The sequence below is a fragment of the Meleagris gallopavo genome, chromosome 2 (genome assembly GCF_000146605.3).
Source record: "Meleagris gallopavo isolate NT-WF06-2002-E0010 breed Aviagen turkey brand Nicholas breeding stock chromosome 2, Turkey_5.1, whole genome shotgun sequence".
Classification (NCBI taxonomy): Eukaryota; Metazoa; Chordata; class Aves; order Galliformes; family Phasianidae; genus Meleagris; species Meleagris gallopavo.
Genome location: NC_015012.2, coordinates 143576 through 161172, shown reverse-complemented (window position 1 = coordinate 161172; position 17597 = coordinate 143576). Strand labels below are relative to the sequence as shown.

The following is a 17597-nucleotide window of genomic DNA, read 5'->3' as shown; positions in this document are numbered from 1 at the left end:
TTTTTTCTGGTTGGATTTTTATCTACTTTAATTGCTAACAATTCCCAGACAGTGTCTGAGAATATAAGCTTTTTGTATCTTAGAGTCAGCAATAAGGAGCTGTTTCTTCTTTTTTTTCCTCCCTGAGTGGCTGAGTTCCCTGCCTTGTAGGAAGGAACTCTCTTTCCATAAGTTGTTTCTACTGCTAGGACTTTTTTTTTTTTTTTTGTCTATTTCTTATTTTAGTACCTTCTCTCTTCTGGAGATGGGTTCTCATCAGCTTCCTGTCTTACAAGTCTTGGTTAACAGAGGGGTTCTCCTGATCAAGTGAACCTTTTCCATCCGCATGTTATTCTTGGGGCAAACCCACCTGATAGCATATTTCAGCCCTGCAAGTGCTGGATGTTCTCTGTGAGGCATGTGGTACCTGTCAGTCCCTTTAAAAATCAGATCCTAATGTGTTAGATGCAAAGCTTCACCCCAATAGTGTGACCTGGCTTGGTTTTTTCCTTTTTGTCCTCCTCCTAATTGCAGAATATATAGCAGTAATACTGTCTTTGCCTGACTGTAGTGTTTGGGGGGGGTACTAAGAAACTTCATGATGAATAAAAAATAATGTAGAGTTTTTACAGGGGTAAATCTTGTGGTCACAAATGATCTGAATGACTCTTGTACTCAACAGCAAATTTCTGTACAAGCTATTATATGTTTTTCTCACTTAATTTGTCACAGTAGAGAAGGTATTTAATACTTGAGCCTGTAACTTCTCATGTCTTGTGCCACGTAAGATACTTGAGACACTGAAAATCACTTCTGATCTGCTTGAGTAATTTTTTTCCTCAAAAGAGGCATAACTTGGTTCAACTAGTGCAACTATTTAGGGGCTATAAGAAATGTTAAATTGTGGATTGTCAGGGTATTGTTGAAAGGATGTTCTGAAATGAGAACATCGCTGAGCCATGAGTAGTTGTTCTTTGCTTCCCATCTGCCACTGTCAGGAGGTTTGAATTGTTTTATGCTTCTATCTATTCCTCTCTTGCAGAGATTTTTCTTCCTGTGCTTTGAGATGGTGTGAGTAGTCATGGTTCTACTCTTCAGTTCTTTTGACTCTGATTGAATTTTCCAAGGGACCGTTATTCTCTTTCCTTGGAGTCTAATTCATTCTCTGTTTTTGGGGAAAGATAGGTTTATTTCATCTGGAAGAGTGAGATTAGCCTGCTTAGTGAGTTGCTTTTGTCTTTCTTGGCATCCCTAGCATTCTTCTGTATGAAATGGTTGACAGTGAGAGAACAGGAAGCAAGCAAACTGGTCCTGTGTACTTCAGAATTCTTCCTGGCAGCTGGTGGAATGTGGATACTTAAACCAGGAGACTGGAGTGTGGACAGATTTACCAAAAGCAAACCCAAACTGCTACAGAATGCATTCTACCAGCATAAAATAATTTTCCAGCCATATTTTGTTCTTTCTTTGGGTGATGGTAGACAGCTCAAGATGGATGTTCTTTGAGATCACTGAAAAAAACATACATCTCACAATAGAACTACATACAAGTACAAGGCTGCCTTTGGGAATAAAAAGTCCCTGCTTCCAAGTTCTGTGCATTTATGAGTAGATTGCATAGCAGTCTGCGAACTTTCCCATCCTTGCTATGGTATCCTTTGACCTTAATCAAGTACAAGTGCTTTTACTAGAAGATCTGTTCTCCCAGATCTGCAAAAGATACTTTCGTTACCATACATAGGATTAACTCTTTTCTAAATACAAGATTTTCTTTTGGATGGAATACTGGCACAGTAGAGGAAAAACATCACCATGTAGAAAACAACATAGAGATCCAACTCCCTGCAGTCAATACCCAGGTGTTTTTACAGTTTAAGTTTTGGGTTCTTCTATCTTCCTGTTGTGCATGTCAGTGTTAATTGACCAGCAAGTAACTTTTTCATCTTGCTTGTCTTAATTCTCAAGTAAACACGTTTCTCAAATATTTTCTTGCAGTATCTCTTTCAAGGATCCACAGTTTGATGAAGACTTTATTTTCAAGGCTACTGTATTACCTGGTGCAAAGTAAGTACTGGTTGTGAGTAATTGAATTTACTTTCATTAATCTGAGCATTTGCTCTGGTAACTACTTATGGAACTATTTTTGATATTCAGGAAACCTCCTCCAGTTCTGAAGCCAGGAGACTGGGAAAAGACCAACAATGATGGCAGGCCTTGGAGACCACAGCTTGGTTTTAATCGAGACAGAAAGCCAGTCCACTTGGACCAGTCAGCATTTAGAACTTTAGGGTAAGCCTGGCAGTACTACTGACTATGCTCCTTTATTTCCCCTTTTAAAAACAAGAAAACAAAAACCCAAACAAACATCTAGGGATTGGGGAAAGAAAAACAAATCAGATGCTGATGTTCCATACTGGAAACTTTGCTGTGTGATTTTTTTTGTATTCAGTGTTAATAAAAATCAGGAAGGACAATTTTGCAGTAGTACCCTGCACAGTTGTTTATATTGAGGGTTATTTCTTCTACAAAATATTTCTTACTAGCTTTCCTGTTTTTTTCTTTTTTCAACTTGTTTGCTAGATACTCTCTTGAGTACAGAAGATACAATGAGGATATTGCACACAAGTGGTAGTTAATACTATTACAAAGCCAGGAATGTCTTTCATGCTTTTAAAAATGAGGGGGTTTTACAAACCTTTATTTCAAGCACTTGTGTTACACCCTACAGTCCGTTTGATTGTCATTTTTCAAGGCGTTTTCACAGTCCGTTTTTATTAGATCTCCAAAAGTCAAGATAACTTTCATTCTGTGCTCTGAAGCATTATTGTATGACAACTAAGAGGGAATGAGCTGGGGCTGTGTATTACAGATAAAATGAAATATTCCCTTACTGGGAAGTACAGGGAGCCATATGTCTCTCAGAGCCTGAACAGAGAATGTTTTAACGTAGATTGTAATACTATCAAATAAAAGTAAACTGTGAGTCTCTGTAGGAAGAGAAAATACTTTTTTTTCTTTTCTTTTACCTCATCTTATGACTGTAGAGGAGCTGGAATAAGAAAAAATAACAACCTTTCTTTTATTCATGCATTAGAAAGCATAACTTGTTCCACTACTATATTTGTGAACCAAAAAGTTATGTTCCTGATCGCATGTGTCTGCCAGTGAAATGCAATTCAATAAGCCACTGGGATCTTTAAGGTCTTAATGTGAATGTAATTTCACACAGGAAAAGACATCCAGGCTTGACAAATGTTGCCTTCAGTGTTAGCAGTTCACTCTTACTGAACTCTTACACAGTTTGCACAAAAATGTTGTTTTTTTCTCCTATTTACTGGGATTTGCTATAGAATCTTGAGTGTTTGTGCTAGCACCAGCTCACAGAGTGTATGCTTTGTTTGTGGTGTGCCTGGCACCCTTAGATGTCACCACATCATGTTTGTGCTCATCTCCCCTGATGCACTGGAGAGAACTGGGTATTAAAGGACTAGGTAGCAGCTGTGCTGTAAGATGGCATTTGTGAAAACATCCTATTCATTCTCCTCTTCATTTCTTACCCACAATAGCCATGCAATGCCAAGGGAAAGAGGGATGCCAGGAATGTATGCCAATGCAGTACCTCTTGGAGCTTATGGGAGCCCATACACCCGGCCTCTTATGAGTGGGCAGCAGCAGATCCCTAAATTGCTGTCAAGTAAGTGAGTTCTGCTGTATACGTTTCTGAGTTTGAAAAATGAGTTGGATTTTGGTCTGTTGTGCTATTACAGGTGACAAGTAGAATCAGGAATTCATCCTGCAGGAGGTGTGTTTTGCCTGCTTTGATGTTCTGACAACAGAGTTCAGGCAATGCATTTTTCTGCGCTCTTTAAATGGTTGTACTCAGGTATGGTATATTTGGTGCCCTTGCCCAACGAGGTGCTGAATTTTAAACACTTTTCACATCAACGAATGGGAAGTGTTTATATTGCTTCATTTGATGTTTTGTTACAGAGATCCTGCCAAGAAGCAAACACCATTTCCTCCTTTTGCCTGACCACCTTCTGCTTTTTGCAGAAGAAGTTTATTTTTCCTATGAATTAGCACCATTGTGAGCACTGCTTTTTTAAAACAATTATTTATTATTTACTTTTCTTTAAACTTGTTGAAATGACACAACACAGTGTGTGTTGTTCACTGGGAAAATCTTGCTGTTACTAAAAGCAATTTGGCTTTGTTGTTTAGTCTTGACTAGCCATGCTGTTTAGAGCCCAACCAGATAGTTTCCTTCTGTGAAATAGTAGCACAATGCTGGAAAAAAAAATGAAAATATGCTAGAAGAAGCATTTTTGAAAACCTTTTCTTCCCTTTAGCTGTTGGATAATTGGCATCAAATTGGTGGTAGGGGGGAAACTGTTTTCTGAGTTCAATCACAAAATTATTTTGATTTGACTTAGTTAAATGTCAAGGCATGATTTGATATGAACATGACTCTTCTCCAAACATCTGCCTTGTGTCAGTCACGCTTTTGCAGAGTCCACAACTGCTACAGAGCTTTTTGTGTGTCTGAAAGTTGGGAAGCAGAGTGATTAACCTTGGGCTGCTCTTCTGTATTACTTTTCACTACAGCAATTCCAAAAAAGAAATGTACTGAAACTGTTTTGATTCTAAAATGCAAAGATGTACCTGTAAGCAGGATCCCACTTTAAATACCGTGCCTGCTATTCAAATTGCATTTTTTCCAATAAGGATTTTAGTGTCTGAGTGTATTGGCTGAATTTCAACATCACCAGCATCTGTGGACTTAGCGTTTTGATGGCTTGTGTTTGGAGAGGGCAACTGTGGTGTCTTGTAGACTTTGCTCCTGCTATACATGGAGTGCCCAGTCCCTTTTGGAGCTGTTTGGTTCTGTTCTTTCCTATATACCACTCTTATTTTGGGCCATCTGCTTCAGTTACTTAAGAGTTACAGTAGAGCTTTTCATCTTGTCTCTTTACATGTGATTAGGAAGTGCATTTCTGTAACGGTGGGATTGAAGCAGGAGGAAACATTGCTAAACTGCCCAAAAAGGTGCTTTAAACTTAGAAGTTGTAATTATTTAGCTGAATTCTTGAAATATTAAACTTATACATATGTTAGAAGTTTCAACAGCTGAAATAGCTGAAGTCCAAGCTCCAGCATCTTGTCATACGTAGCAAACCAGACTGCTGCATAGTAAGGCTTGCATACTACTTAGAGCTGACTTGTATTTCTTGACTGCGTGGGGAACAGCAAATGATATCATTGGCCATACTGAGTTAAACTTATTGCCTGGGTCCAAAGTGGATGAGCTGTGCTTGAGTGGGGCGTGCAGAAATCTTCCTGTGTGAGGAACCAGATTGGCTGGAGGCACAGATTGAGTATGAGTCCAGAGCTATGAACTTTGTTTAAAAGAAAACAAGTGGGTTTTCGGAGTAAGCAAAAATTCGGTCTAGAAAGAAGAGAGGAGTGGGACTACCAGATTGGCATCATATTTTTGTATTTCTCTCCAAGGACAGAGTACGTGTGGTTTTGTGGGGAGATAAAGGGTTCATGAGTCCGTAGGTCCCCCCTGTACTGTTCATGTCTTCTGAAACTTTGAATCTTGACACTTTCTGAAAAACACTTATTTCAAAGCAATTTTGTGAGCCTTACATACGTGGAGCTTATCTTGCCAATTAGATACTTCTGAAAGCTCTCATCCTTGGGGCGTTGGAGCACTTTGTGTTGTGTAGGAAATACTCCAAATGCAAATATGCCCCAATGCCGTCATTCTTTCAAATTGAGGAGGCTTGAATCCACTGATCAGTGTGGAATCTCAGCACATCTGTTGCTCACAGAAATTGTCTGGGGGCTTTCTTCCACACATCTCATTCTCTCCTCATCTCCTGCCCCTTCCTCATTCTCAAATTGCTCCAGGCATCACAGAGTCCTCGCATCCCCAGTTGCTGTTCTGTGGGTGTGCTTGACAAACCTAAAAGCCTTTTTTTCTTTTTTTTTTCCTTCCTTGTTGTGCCTTTTCCTTCCTGCTTTGTTTTCCATCAGGCAGGGACTGATTTATTGTTTGTGCATTAAAAGTTTGCCAGGTCAACCTGCTGGTCCTTCCAGCTCCGTTGCAGTGTGTTGCCTCCTGTGCTGCCATCTGGCTGGTGGGTCAGGAGGACCTGTCACTGCATTGTGTGCCTCAGCTTCTCTTCTACCAAGTTAAGGATGAGGTCTGCTTAAACCATTTAAAAGCACCTGTGAAAACATCTTCAGTTATCATAACGTGTGCCGAGATCAGTTTCTTACGCTCATGCATGAAGGGATGTTTTTGCAGTTGGGACTACACCCCTGTACTGTTCCAGGTCATGATTGCAAACTGTTGAGGTGAGAGCACATCAGCATCTCTCTGTACCCTTTGAACAGGCACACGTGGACAGAATTGGGTAAGGCTTATTTCTCCTTGCCACCAGTTTCACCCAGACAGAGTTGTGTCTAGGAGTACCTTCCTGAATAGGAGAGCACAGCTGTCTCCTTGTCTTTGCAGCCACACCTTTCAGTCCAAGCTCAAGTGCCACTATCAAAAGGCAGGTGTCTTCAACCAGAAAACCAACTTACAAGGCATTGAAAAGGTGTAAGCAGAATTTTCTCCCTGGGGCAGATTGTCTTGTGTCAGGATGATGTTCATCAGCTGCATCCTTGTGAGGGTGTAAAAGGCAGAATGTGAGAGAACACCTGTATGATACAGAATTACTAGATTGGGAAGCTCTCTGAAAATGCACATTCATTCAGGACAAATGAGCACTGATGTGGTTATAATGCCCACTCCTTATGGGATTGATGCAAAGCAACTTTTTGTTTTACATCTAACGTTCTTCTATGTGTGATGAAGAAAAATGAGACTCTCGAAGGGCAATGCGGTCGAGCAAAGTGCCACCTCTCCTTCAAGGGCCTGCTGGGGGTGTTCCTGACTGCTGTTCTCTGATTTGACTTTGATGTGCCAATTTTCAGCTGATGAATAATTGTCTGTGCTGATAACTTGGGGAGTCAAGTGTGGAATGGTAGCACTCTGTGAATGGCATATTTGGTTTCTGCAACACAAAGTATCTGATTTATGACTTCCATTTCAGTCAGTAAACTTGTCGATTAGCTGCATTTGAAAAGTGATTTTGATTAGTGCAATCAGTAAACAGAAAATCTCATCTTTGATTGCCGCACTGATTAGATAAATTGTTACTTGAGGAGCTGCTGAGGAAGGCGGTTTATTTGGCCTTATAGCTCTAGGAAATGCCTCTGTTTTGAAGACTAAATAAAATATTAATTGTCATTTCTCTTCCAGTTCTGTCGCTTTTTGGAGTGTAATTTACTGTTCCAAGCTTTTTCCCCTTCAAAGACTGTTCTCTGCCAGAGCCACACAAATGAACAGTAATAAGGTGGCTTTACATGTGTTTATGGTGATTTCATTAAACTCTTTGCAGCTCTAGGGAACTGTTAGATAAAGATGTGCTTACGGCAGGCTAGTGGGGCCTCTTTCAGATGGAAAAGAAGCAGTTAAGTATGAAATAAAACTTTAACTAGCCCTTATTCAGGGATCCCTAGGAATGGGAAACACCATGCCGGGGCAAGACTGGGGTCTTCTTACTGGAAGTTTGTCTTCCAGCAAGCAGCAAGAGAACTGAGCTGCCTCCTCCCACTTCTGTGGTGACTGGTACATTGCAGTGTGACAAAGGCATCTGTGCAAAAGAAACTGTAGCTTGAAAACTACACGGTTTATCAAGGTATGTGGATCTGTAGGTCTCCTAAACCTGAGCTATGCTGGAGCCCAAACCCAGCAGTCATCCTGGTGGCTGCACATAAAGAACTAGATGTGCTAGCTACAGGTGGAGGATTTCTAATTGCAAACATATGTTAGCAGAGCTCAGTTCTGCTGTATTGCACGTTTCTCTGCAGTGCTAGTATTATTAGGGCTTGGAAATTATTAGAAATGAAAAGTCTTGCTGGGATATTTTTGTTTGAAAGGAGGGATGCTCTTGGGCTTTAACAAATTTATGGTTAAATGTAACAAAATCTTAGCTCGAATTTAAAAATAAAAATCTGTAATGATTTTCATTTCAGATGAGGGCTGTAACTGAATTGCTCACTTTCTCTCTTTCTCTCACACAAACACACACACAGTCTCAAAGCCAGCACTGCGATTCGGGGGTTTTCTTTCTGATTTTTCTATTCAATAGCAAACACTGTCACTAAAGCATCGTGTTTGTCCAGCCTGCTTATGCATGTGAAAACCCTTGCAATTCTGATAGGCTTAATCAGTGTGTCATACCTCCATCTTTCTGGTCCTTGTGGTGCGTTAGGTATGAGATAACCACTTCTACCTGATGCTGAGCATCAGTTGGTAACAAGATGCACCTGTGTGTGTATGTGTGCAGAAATACAATATATTTACAGATAAAATATAGGTACCACTGAGCAGATGACTGTGTTCCTTGGCTGGGGGGGATTAGCTGTGGCTAGAGGTGGCCAGACACAAACGACGGAGCTGCTGGGCATCACGATTGATTTCCACTGACCCAAGAGTGTGTTATCTTCAGTAAGGCCTGCCCACACTGTGTGCTGAGCTCTCAAGTGCTGCCATGAAAGCTTTCTGTTCAGGTCAGGCCATTAAAGCACGCAGACAATCCAGCCAGAGTTAGGAGAGAGGCACAGATCTCCCTCTATCTATTTCTCCCTGTTTCTTTCAAACGATTGCAGGGCTTTAGTGTACTTGAATATTGGTGGTTTAACAGGGTTTTACTGTTCCATCATAGCATATCCATTAGTCAGCTTCTGGAACCAGCTGTTAAAATTAGGTCACACTTAAACACCATTGAAAAGAATCAAAGGTGTCACTGAAACTGAAGCTTTTGGTTGCTACACAATTTGAGTGTTGTGACCTGACCGGGGAGCTATTGATGAGCTGTTTCTTTCATCCTGTTTACTGACCAGTTTATTTAGAAGAACAACAACCATTTAATTGCGTGTCCTGTTAAAGCAATGTTGTTACTGCTACGTCTTTGTAAAGAGGTGGTTTGGGTAGAAGACACAATTGAGAAGTGGGTGGTCCTCTTCATTCCAGTTTCTTATAACTGCAGGGCTGTGTCTTTGGCCAAAAGATTTAACTCAATCTAATTATATGATCTGAGAGATCATTAATAGATTTAATTAATAGACTTGTGAATGTCTTAAATATCTCATCTATATGCACTTCTAAGACCTCAAAATCCTAAGTTTAGATTTATTTATATATGTATGTTAATGCAGAGTTCTTTCATATAATGTAGTGACAGACATACTTGTGGGAAACATTCGAGTTTTAGAGCAACAGACTTGGTTTTGCATTTTGAAATGGTAGACGCCTGTGAAGTGTTCAAGCATCAAGTGATTAAAATTAATTCCTCTAGCTCGAAGCTTATTTTAAAAGGTTGACTTTCATTAGCATTGAGTTTGTCGTGGACCGGCGTAAAGGAAATCCATCAAAACCAGCAGTGGTAACCAAAAAATTAGTGATGTGTATTTTGTGGTCTGTCTAGTTTAAGAACGAATGATGCAGGATAGAAATCAGAGCATGGTTCTTGTAAGAGCATTTACTCTTAACTTCTTGTTTTGCCCTATAGATCTTAGACCCCAGGAGTCTTGGCGAGGCCCCACGCCCTTATTTCAACAAGCACCACAAAGGTAAGGCAGGTGGCACTGATGTTTTGTAAAGCGTGGTTAAAAGTATGTACTTGTTTCTGTTTGGCTTTCACAACATTCTTACCTCTTTGTTTTGAACTCCGTTGTTTAAATTTGTTCAAATCATGTTGTGTTTTTTTTTTAAAGTTAATTAATGTCCATGATTTATTTATATTTTGTGAGCGCACTGTGCGGCGTTCATCCTTTAAAAGGTTTGAGTACTTTGTATTAAAAAAGGAAGGCAAAAACACTTTCCATTAAAAACTCAGACTTCAAAATTAACTTTACTGTTGGTGCTTTGGTACCGTTCTTGGTTCTTTGGCCTTTATCTTATTGAAGCTTTTGAGATGCTATGAAATTGAACACAGAGAGCTTAAAACTGCATTAGATTTTGGACAGGCTAAACAAATTTCTTTTTAGGAGGGCTGTGGAGCTTAATGAGGCATAACTAATGGTGTTCCACTTTTATCATTTCTGTGCCGCAACCAGAGCATTAGTACAGACCAGCCATTGATTCTTGCTACAAACCTCTTGAAGTCCTAATCAGCTTCTTTGGTACAAGTTTTTCAGGCCTGACAAGCCTATTGTAGGGCAGTGTCACTGTAGGTCAGTAGTTATTAGTTGCCACTGAAAACAGTTTCTTTAACTACTTAAGACTGAACTGAATTAAATGCAGAAGGGACTCAGAGGAGGATTATGGAATCCGCAGTCCAATAAGTGCCATCGAATAGAAGGAATGTGACATGGTTTGATAATAAGGGATGTCTTACATGCGTTCTCTCATTGATAGGTTGTGTGCCCTTAAGTCAGGCAGACTTCACAAACTTCAGCGTACCTGTGAAAGCTATGAATAATTACATTTGTTTATATTTATGGAGGAACGGGGCTATGTGGAAGGTCCTTGAAGTTTCTGCTCCTATTAGGCAGGAGTTTTTTTTTTCCCCCCATGTTTTTATTTGCAAACGTTAACCATTGAAAGCATCAGCTTCGGTAGAATTTATGGAGCTCTCTGCAGTCACGCTTTCCATGGCAACCGTTTTGATCCCTGTGGAAGTTCAGCTCCCTTGTCCTGTGTCGTGTCAATGGGAAATATTGCATTATACCTGAATGTCACATTACAAACTTTACTATCACTTTGTCTGTGAGAGTTGCTGTTCCTGCACCTTAACTGAATGAGGTCTGTATTGTGTCATTTTGTGAAATATTGCCATGTAACAATTCAATACATTGAAATGTAACATGGAATTATTTTTTTTTTTACACTGCTTGCTTCTGTCATTGGGTCCTTCATTTTTGGAAAGCGAAAGGGTTTCTCAATTCACATATAAATAATTCCCTTCAGGCAGAAATTGCTTTGTTTCACACTTGAAATGCGTCTTCTCACCTAACTGTCACAGTGGACTGTTTCTGTTTAGAATCCTATCGTAGGATTGCTGCATGTGATTCTTGCTAATACCTTCAGAAACAATCACCCACTCTCCAGATGCACCACTTTTGCAGATGAATGGTGCTGCTTGGAAAATGTAATTCCTGCTTTTCCAGCTGTTCTCTTTACAAGACTTTCCCCTTCCTGTTTCATATTTCATTTGATGATGAAAATCCCAGACTTGCCAGTTGTAGAGCTAGGATAAGTAATTCTGCTGTGGTTTTGGAACGTATATTTGATTGGAAAAAGGAGGGTGTTCAAAGAGATGCTTTGGGCAATGGTCAAACCTATTGAACCGATCACTTTCTCCCCAAGAGGTTTCCAGCTTCCCAGTTAATTCCTGGTGGCAGCCAGGCCAGCAGTGAGCTCTGGGTGCTACAAAGCTGCTGCTGCATGTGCTGCTGGGGCTGTTCCTGCGTGCTGCTGCTGCTTCAGGTGCTCCAACAGCAAAAGCTGCAAGGAATTTCTGCTCTCTGCCACTGCGACTCCCAGGAAGAAAGCAGCAGAGAGAGAGGCCAGCCCCTGCTCCAGCCTTTTCAGATGAAGTGGGTTGGCAGGAGGCTACGATATCCCTGATCAAGCAAAGGATAAGCAAGGAGCCTGTCCCTGACAGTAAAGCTTTGAGCCTTTGTGCTGTTTCTGGGATAGAGTAGTGCAGCTGGTGCTAAACTGGCTCTTGTTTCACAGGCCTCTGGGAGGGGGTGGAAATCAGTAGTGTAAAGCTTTTTCCTCGTAATCCAGATGATCTCGTGTCCAGCATAAGGTTTCTTCTTTTTACATAAAGCTTCCTGACACGGTGTGTTAGCTACTCACTACACAGATGTGTTACTTGAATTCTGAGTCAGCACAACTCTGGGCACTGCGTTTGAGTAACTGCCAATGGGGATTCATGTGATATTCCACACAGCACACGTTTTTTGTTACCCCTGGGCCATAGCTTTGCTGTCTCTGCCCTTAGGTTGCTTAAATCACCCATTAATGCAGTCATTGGAGGAGTCGATTGCCATGAACCATATAGGTTGCTGAGTTGTTTAGCAGACGATGATCTAAGAAGTTGTTTGATTAAAAATAGTAGATGGCTCGGTGAATTAAGAGCAGCAGAAAAGGTTTAAACTGTTTTTTGTAGCTTGAAGATCAGAATATGCACTACAGCATATCTTTTCCTACCAGGTTTATCCCTGGGTTTATTCTCTGGGCAGCCTGGTCTGGTGGTTGGTGACCCTGCACATAGCAGGGGGTTGAAACTAGATGAGCATCGTGGTCCTTTTCAATCCAGGCCTTTCTGTGTTCCCCCGGAATATGTGATAATTAACTGATTATTATCAGTTTCACACCTTAAGAAGGATTCAAAACCAAGATGCTGAATGTCCTGATAATAAACATCACTTTATAAAAATGTGACATTTAAACTCTGTGCAAAATGCATGTTAATGGCAGATGAAATTTGCTTCGAACTTTCCCGTTCCAGGTATATGACACAACTTTTGACCTGTAATCCTCAGGGCTGAGGGTATTTCTCGCAAGGATGTTGGCAAAGCTGTAGAAACTGAATGATTGATGAGCTCTAGAACTGGGGTTATGTGGGTAATCCAATGGATTTTTCCATAAGGCAGAACAGTATGTTCTTCCTGAAGAGCCTGCTGTCTTTTAGGAACAATAACAAAATGAAGTTAGTGTTCAAAACCCTTAATCAAAAGGAACATCCTTGGTACAATGCTGATTTTGAGTGTTAGTTTAGGAAGCACAATGTGCTATTAACTCAAAAGATGATTTTGCTCTTCCTGTTGAATACTTCAATAACACTGCATTTTCTAGGCATCTCTGAAGCTAAAAATAAAGCTGCCTATTGCCATTTAGCTTTTGTGCAAATTCCTTTTTAGTACATCTGTTGCACATCGTGTTTACCTGTTGCATACTTATCAGGTAAGACCAACCATTGTATGAATAGGTATCATTTGTTTCATTTTGGGAGATGATAGGAGTTTCTATGCCAAATCAAACTTTGCCTCTGCTCCAGTAGGTGAAATTGTTTCCCAGTTCTCCTGGCATTGCTTCCCCACTTACTCAAGCAGTGTTTGCCTCCCATGGTAGAGCTCTGCTCCCATCAGAGCATCCTCCTATTGAGGACAGCCTCTTTCCTGAAGTCACACCACCTCCTTAAGCTGTGTGTGTTTGACAGTGTGTATCAGATTGAGTCCCTGCCTCAGGTTGTTTGGCCAAAGCCAAAGTCCCACCAGTGTACTCCAACAAACCTAGACGAAGACTTGGAAGATATGCTCAGTAACTCAGTTAAGGAGTGCAACAGGTAAATGTGAAACGTGGTACTTGTGCTCACTGTGCTCCTATTTCTGTCTCTGTGCTTAACTGGCTCTCTTGAATGTGGGTCATAAAAGATTAGCTGTCTCAGCTAGCCAGTGTTTTCTCATTACAACAACATATTGCAGTGCAAAAACGTAAGTGCCACGAATTCTGTGAGCAGTTGTACCCTTACCAGTGTTTAGCTCTGAAGCCTATATCATGGCTGTATCATTTTTCTAAATATTTTTAATCAAACAATGATTGGATGTATTATACCTGTTGCTTTATAATTGTAATGTTAGAATAGGTACTTGAAGGCAATTAAAACATTTCTTGCCGTTAGTAATCTAGGATGGCAAACTGGGTTATAATGGATGTTGGATTTGCGTTCCCATATAAACTGTACACCAAATGTCAGTCAGTCCATGCCAATTAGTGCTTATGTTGCTAGGTCACCGTGGTCAATTGAAAACGGCATCAATAGAACTTGAAAAGGTTTCTTCCCGATCAGACCTTCTGACATATTGAGCAGAATAATGGATGGGAAAAAGCAGCCAAGGCCCCTACCCTAGATTCAGAATACTCGCAGTAAGAATTCATTTGCAACCTGCAATTAACAAGAAAGAATGGACTCCCAGAAAGAGCCTGGACATTTAGAAAAGAAAGCCTCATTCTCCCGTGTTGCACATGTTTACTCTTTGGACGGTGCGTTACGTTTAGCTAGCTTGGTGATAGCTGGGTTTTAATCGATGGGCGGGATTGCTGCAGATGAGCTGGCAAATTTGCTCCTAGAATAAAAGCTGGACGGAATCCTTTCAAGGAATATTTTGGAATATCTGGTTTGTGAAGTCTGAGTTTGCAGCTGGCGGTAGCTGTAGTTCTGTAGCTTTCAAGCGTGGGGAAAGAAGCAGTGAGCAAACGTGAGGCAAATGGGAGCACGTATCAAACAACAGCACAGCAACGTGCGTTCTGTAGCACAGAACTCTTGAGGTCATGCTTTCTTCTCTATTCCAGAACCGCTGGGGCCGCCCCGCTGCTCGCCTGGAACCGCATGCTGCCAGCCCAAAGTCAGTACCCACCGGGCCAGTACCAGGGGCTGGGTGGGCCCATGAACTACCCACAGAGACCTGAGGATCGGATGGACCGGGGAAGGCAGGTATGGAAATGCTGTCTGCACATCTTCTCGGTGCGTGGCTGCAGGGGGTGGGCCTTCCTCTGCTGCTTTTCGGCCGGTGCCTGTGCCACCAGTGCAAGCACTGACAAATAAGCCTTCCTACAGCCCCTCTGTGTGTGTGTGCTTGTGGCACGAGGCCCACACCATCACCGTGCATTTCATTAAAACCAGATCAAGCGTCTTACCAAGTCACACACCTCTTGCAGCTTGAGAAAATAGAATCTGAAGGCAAGTGTTTCAACCAGAGCCCTCCCTTTCTGTAAGGAAACAAACGAGATCTACGTGCTTTGGAGATGGAAGGATGTCTCCTCGCTGTGTGTTTAAACTGTAGCTTCTTACAACTTGACTTTTTTTTTTGCCCCCTCAAATGCTTACTGGCTGAATCTATTTAAATGTCAGGCTCTAGTAGTCAGAGTAAGAAGCATCTGTGAATGTACACCTGGAAATAAGTTTGGCTAAACGAAAACGAGCAAACGTGGTAGGAGAACATCCAAAACTGTAGGTGGTTTTTATCATCGGTTTATGAAGACGCAACAGAACAGAAAGGCCTGAAAACAGGAGGTTGTTTTGCTTATGTGCTATTTTTGAGTGTGTATTCCCAGTAAAAACTCAGTCTGCATATTCTCTTATGCTAGGAACTTGAGCATTTGCAGTGCTATTCACTAGTTTAAAACACTTTTCAGATGTTTATATTAAGCTTCACGTTCTGGTACTGTTTTTGTGACTTGGAACTGTTACTCAGCAGTGGGAAGGCTACTGGCCAGTAGTGGGGAAAGAGAAAGAAAGGTACTCAGCTGCTCAGCGACTATTTCCCAGCCCTTTAATATAGCAAACAAGGCATAAACCGTTTGAAATTTGCCTTCTATTGGGACCTGCTTCTTCCCTACCTCTTACAAATGTACTCCAGTCAAGTCACACTTGGGTATATGCTCTTAGTTTTCCTTGTGACCATCCCAGCCCGCACGCATTTGTTGCACAGTATGACAGAGTCAGATTTGATGTTTGATTCCTAGGGCTGTTCCCTTGTGCTTCCAGTAGTGATTTTCTCTTAGGTCTGAACTCTGTCCTGCAGTGTGTTGGATAACATCCCAGTCTCCTTTGCTTACGCAGCAGGAGCTGCAAGCACAATCCATTTAATACATAATGTACTTGAAAGTCTTACATTTTTTGCCACTTCTGGTTCTTTGTCCACTTCATATTTTTCTTTTCTATTCCGACTGGGAGACTCAGGTAGCAGAATCCATCACAACCACTTTGCACTGTGACATCGTTAGCTCTGAGTTTTCTAAAGCAGTTAATACAATAAAGACACGTACTGTCAAATCCAGTTTGTAACAGAAGAGCCTTTGGCCTTTGCTGGGGAAGCTTTTTGCAGAGTGCCATGTGCTTCTGTCGCTGGTTCAGCTTGTCAGGACCAGAGCCCAGCAGAAACAGCCTGAGAGCCACTAATACCGTTCTCAGCATTGTCTCTGGGCTGCAGGATTACATCTTGCTGCTGAAAAGATCTATAGCCAACAAGCAGCCTGCCCCACTGCTCCCAACTCTTCAACTCGTGTTTGGCTGAACCCTTGTTAGCAGCGCTGAGATCTCCCTTCTCTCCACACCTCCCCCCATCTCCTACCCTGAAGCATTTTTAGTGCAGAGGAGGCTTTTAAGATTGGAGGAAGAACTGTCTCCAGCTCATTCAGCTGTAGTGTTTAGTATTGCAGCAGGAAATGAGGAAAAGAGAGGCAAGTATACCGTGCACCCTGGCTTTGAGTATGCAGAGGAGGTGTGGCCAGTGCTAATCCTTCCAGCACAGGCTTGACTGTAAGCAAAATTAAACAGCATGGATCTTTATCACATTAGCCTTAGTGGGGAAATGGTGTCCAGGAGCTGAATCCTGCAGTTCGCTGAAAGAAGTCAGCGCTTCAACTAGCTTATTCCCAACCTTAAGTCTTTGTGAATAACAGTTGCTGCCAGGCAGCACAGAAGTGGACACGAATTGTTTTAGAGCAGGGTGGGATGGGGGTCAGTGCCTGTTTGGGAGGTTGGAACTGAGATCTCGGAGCACTGTGGGCACCTACATGTGCACTGATATACAACCTCTGCAGCTGCTTGCTGCCCCAGTGGTGAAATGGGAGCCAGGATGGCAGCCATGCCTTTTTTGTGTTTTTTTTTTTTTTAACATTATTTTTGAATGAACTTTCAGATGCAATTATTTCCTTGGGGCTGATGGCAATGAAGTAAAATTAGCCTCTACCTGAAAAGGTTTAGGATGCGAAACCAATAATTGAATCTAGCACTGCTGCCTGCACATCTCAAAGCTTTAAAGCCCTGAAAAGGGATTCAAGTGGAAGCGGTGACACAGAGCAGCATAAATAATCATCTTTGGTCCCTTTCACCTCTGAATTTTTTTACAGCATCCAGAACATGGCGTGAAGAGGTTAATAAACACGCTGCTGCAAAGTGCTTACAAAATTAATGCAACTGCCACGGATAGGGGCTGCTGGGGGGTGGTGCACATTCCCTGTGCCTCGGAGCTGGCACAGAGAAATAAAGCATAAATGTGGTCGTGGAGCTGCTTGACATCCTGATTTTAGGCCGTGCTAATACGTAACTGAACGTCCAGATAAATGCCTTGTGTAGCTGTGAAGAGCCCTCCTGAACCATGCTTGGGCACAGACAGACGGAGCTTTCTGCTCTTTGTGCAACTGGAAGGATTTCTCAGGGGTTGCAGGCAACTCAGCTAGTTTAATTGTTGGGTTTTGTATTGATTGCGATTAAAAACAAACCCAAGATCTTCCTAAAGCAGCACATTCTGCACATCTCTCTTCAGCTCCCGCTTAAAAACAGGGTGTAAAAGAAAATGTTTTCTGTTCAAGTCTACTTGCTTGCCTGCCACAAACACGTGGAGCGAAGCCCTCTGCCTTTTCAGTTCCAGCAGCTATCTCCGCTCCCGGGTAAAGATGGTTTTCTCTTTGAAAGAACAAAATGAAGCCTCTTCATCACCCCTTGGTCCCCCCGGTCCCTCCCCCAGGAAAAGCCAACAAA

At 41.8% G+C, this 17597-nt stretch overlaps 1 protein-coding gene across 1 annotated transcript; it reads left to right on the top strand.

Moving 5' to 3' along the window:
* Nucleotides 1–1936: 1936 nt before the first annotated feature.
* On the top strand, nucleotides 1937–17591 carry LOC104909453 (5'-3' exoribonuclease 2-like). The gene is made up of 5 exons (XM_010706327.2): nucleotides 1937–2043; nucleotides 2134–2268; nucleotides 3546–3673; nucleotides 9609–9669; nucleotides 14405–17591. Exons 3-5 carry the CDS (start codon nucleotides 3553–3555, stop codon nucleotides 14655–14657), a joined length of 435 nt encoding a protein of 144 aa, XP_010704629.1. The 5' UTR covers nucleotides 1937–2043; nucleotides 2134–2268; nucleotides 3546–3552; the 3' UTR covers nucleotides 14658–17591.
* The last annotated feature ends 6 nt before the right edge of the window (nucleotides 17592–17597 follow it).

Excerpts from the sequence above, each read along its gene's own strand:
- LOC104909453 (XM_010706327.2), top strand. The coding sequence starts at position 3,553 with ATGCCAAGGGAAAGAGGGATGCCAGGAATGTATGCCAATGCAGTACCT. Across the intron at positions 3,674-9,608 it reads GATCCCTAAATTGCTGTCAA|ATCTTAGACCCCAGGAGTCT; the intron begins GTAAGTGAGTTC and ends TTTGCCCTATAG. Across the intron at positions 9,670-14,404 it reads TTTCAACAAGCACCACAAAG|AACCGCTGGGGCCGCCCCGC; the intron begins GTAAGGCAGGTG and ends TCTCTATTCCAG.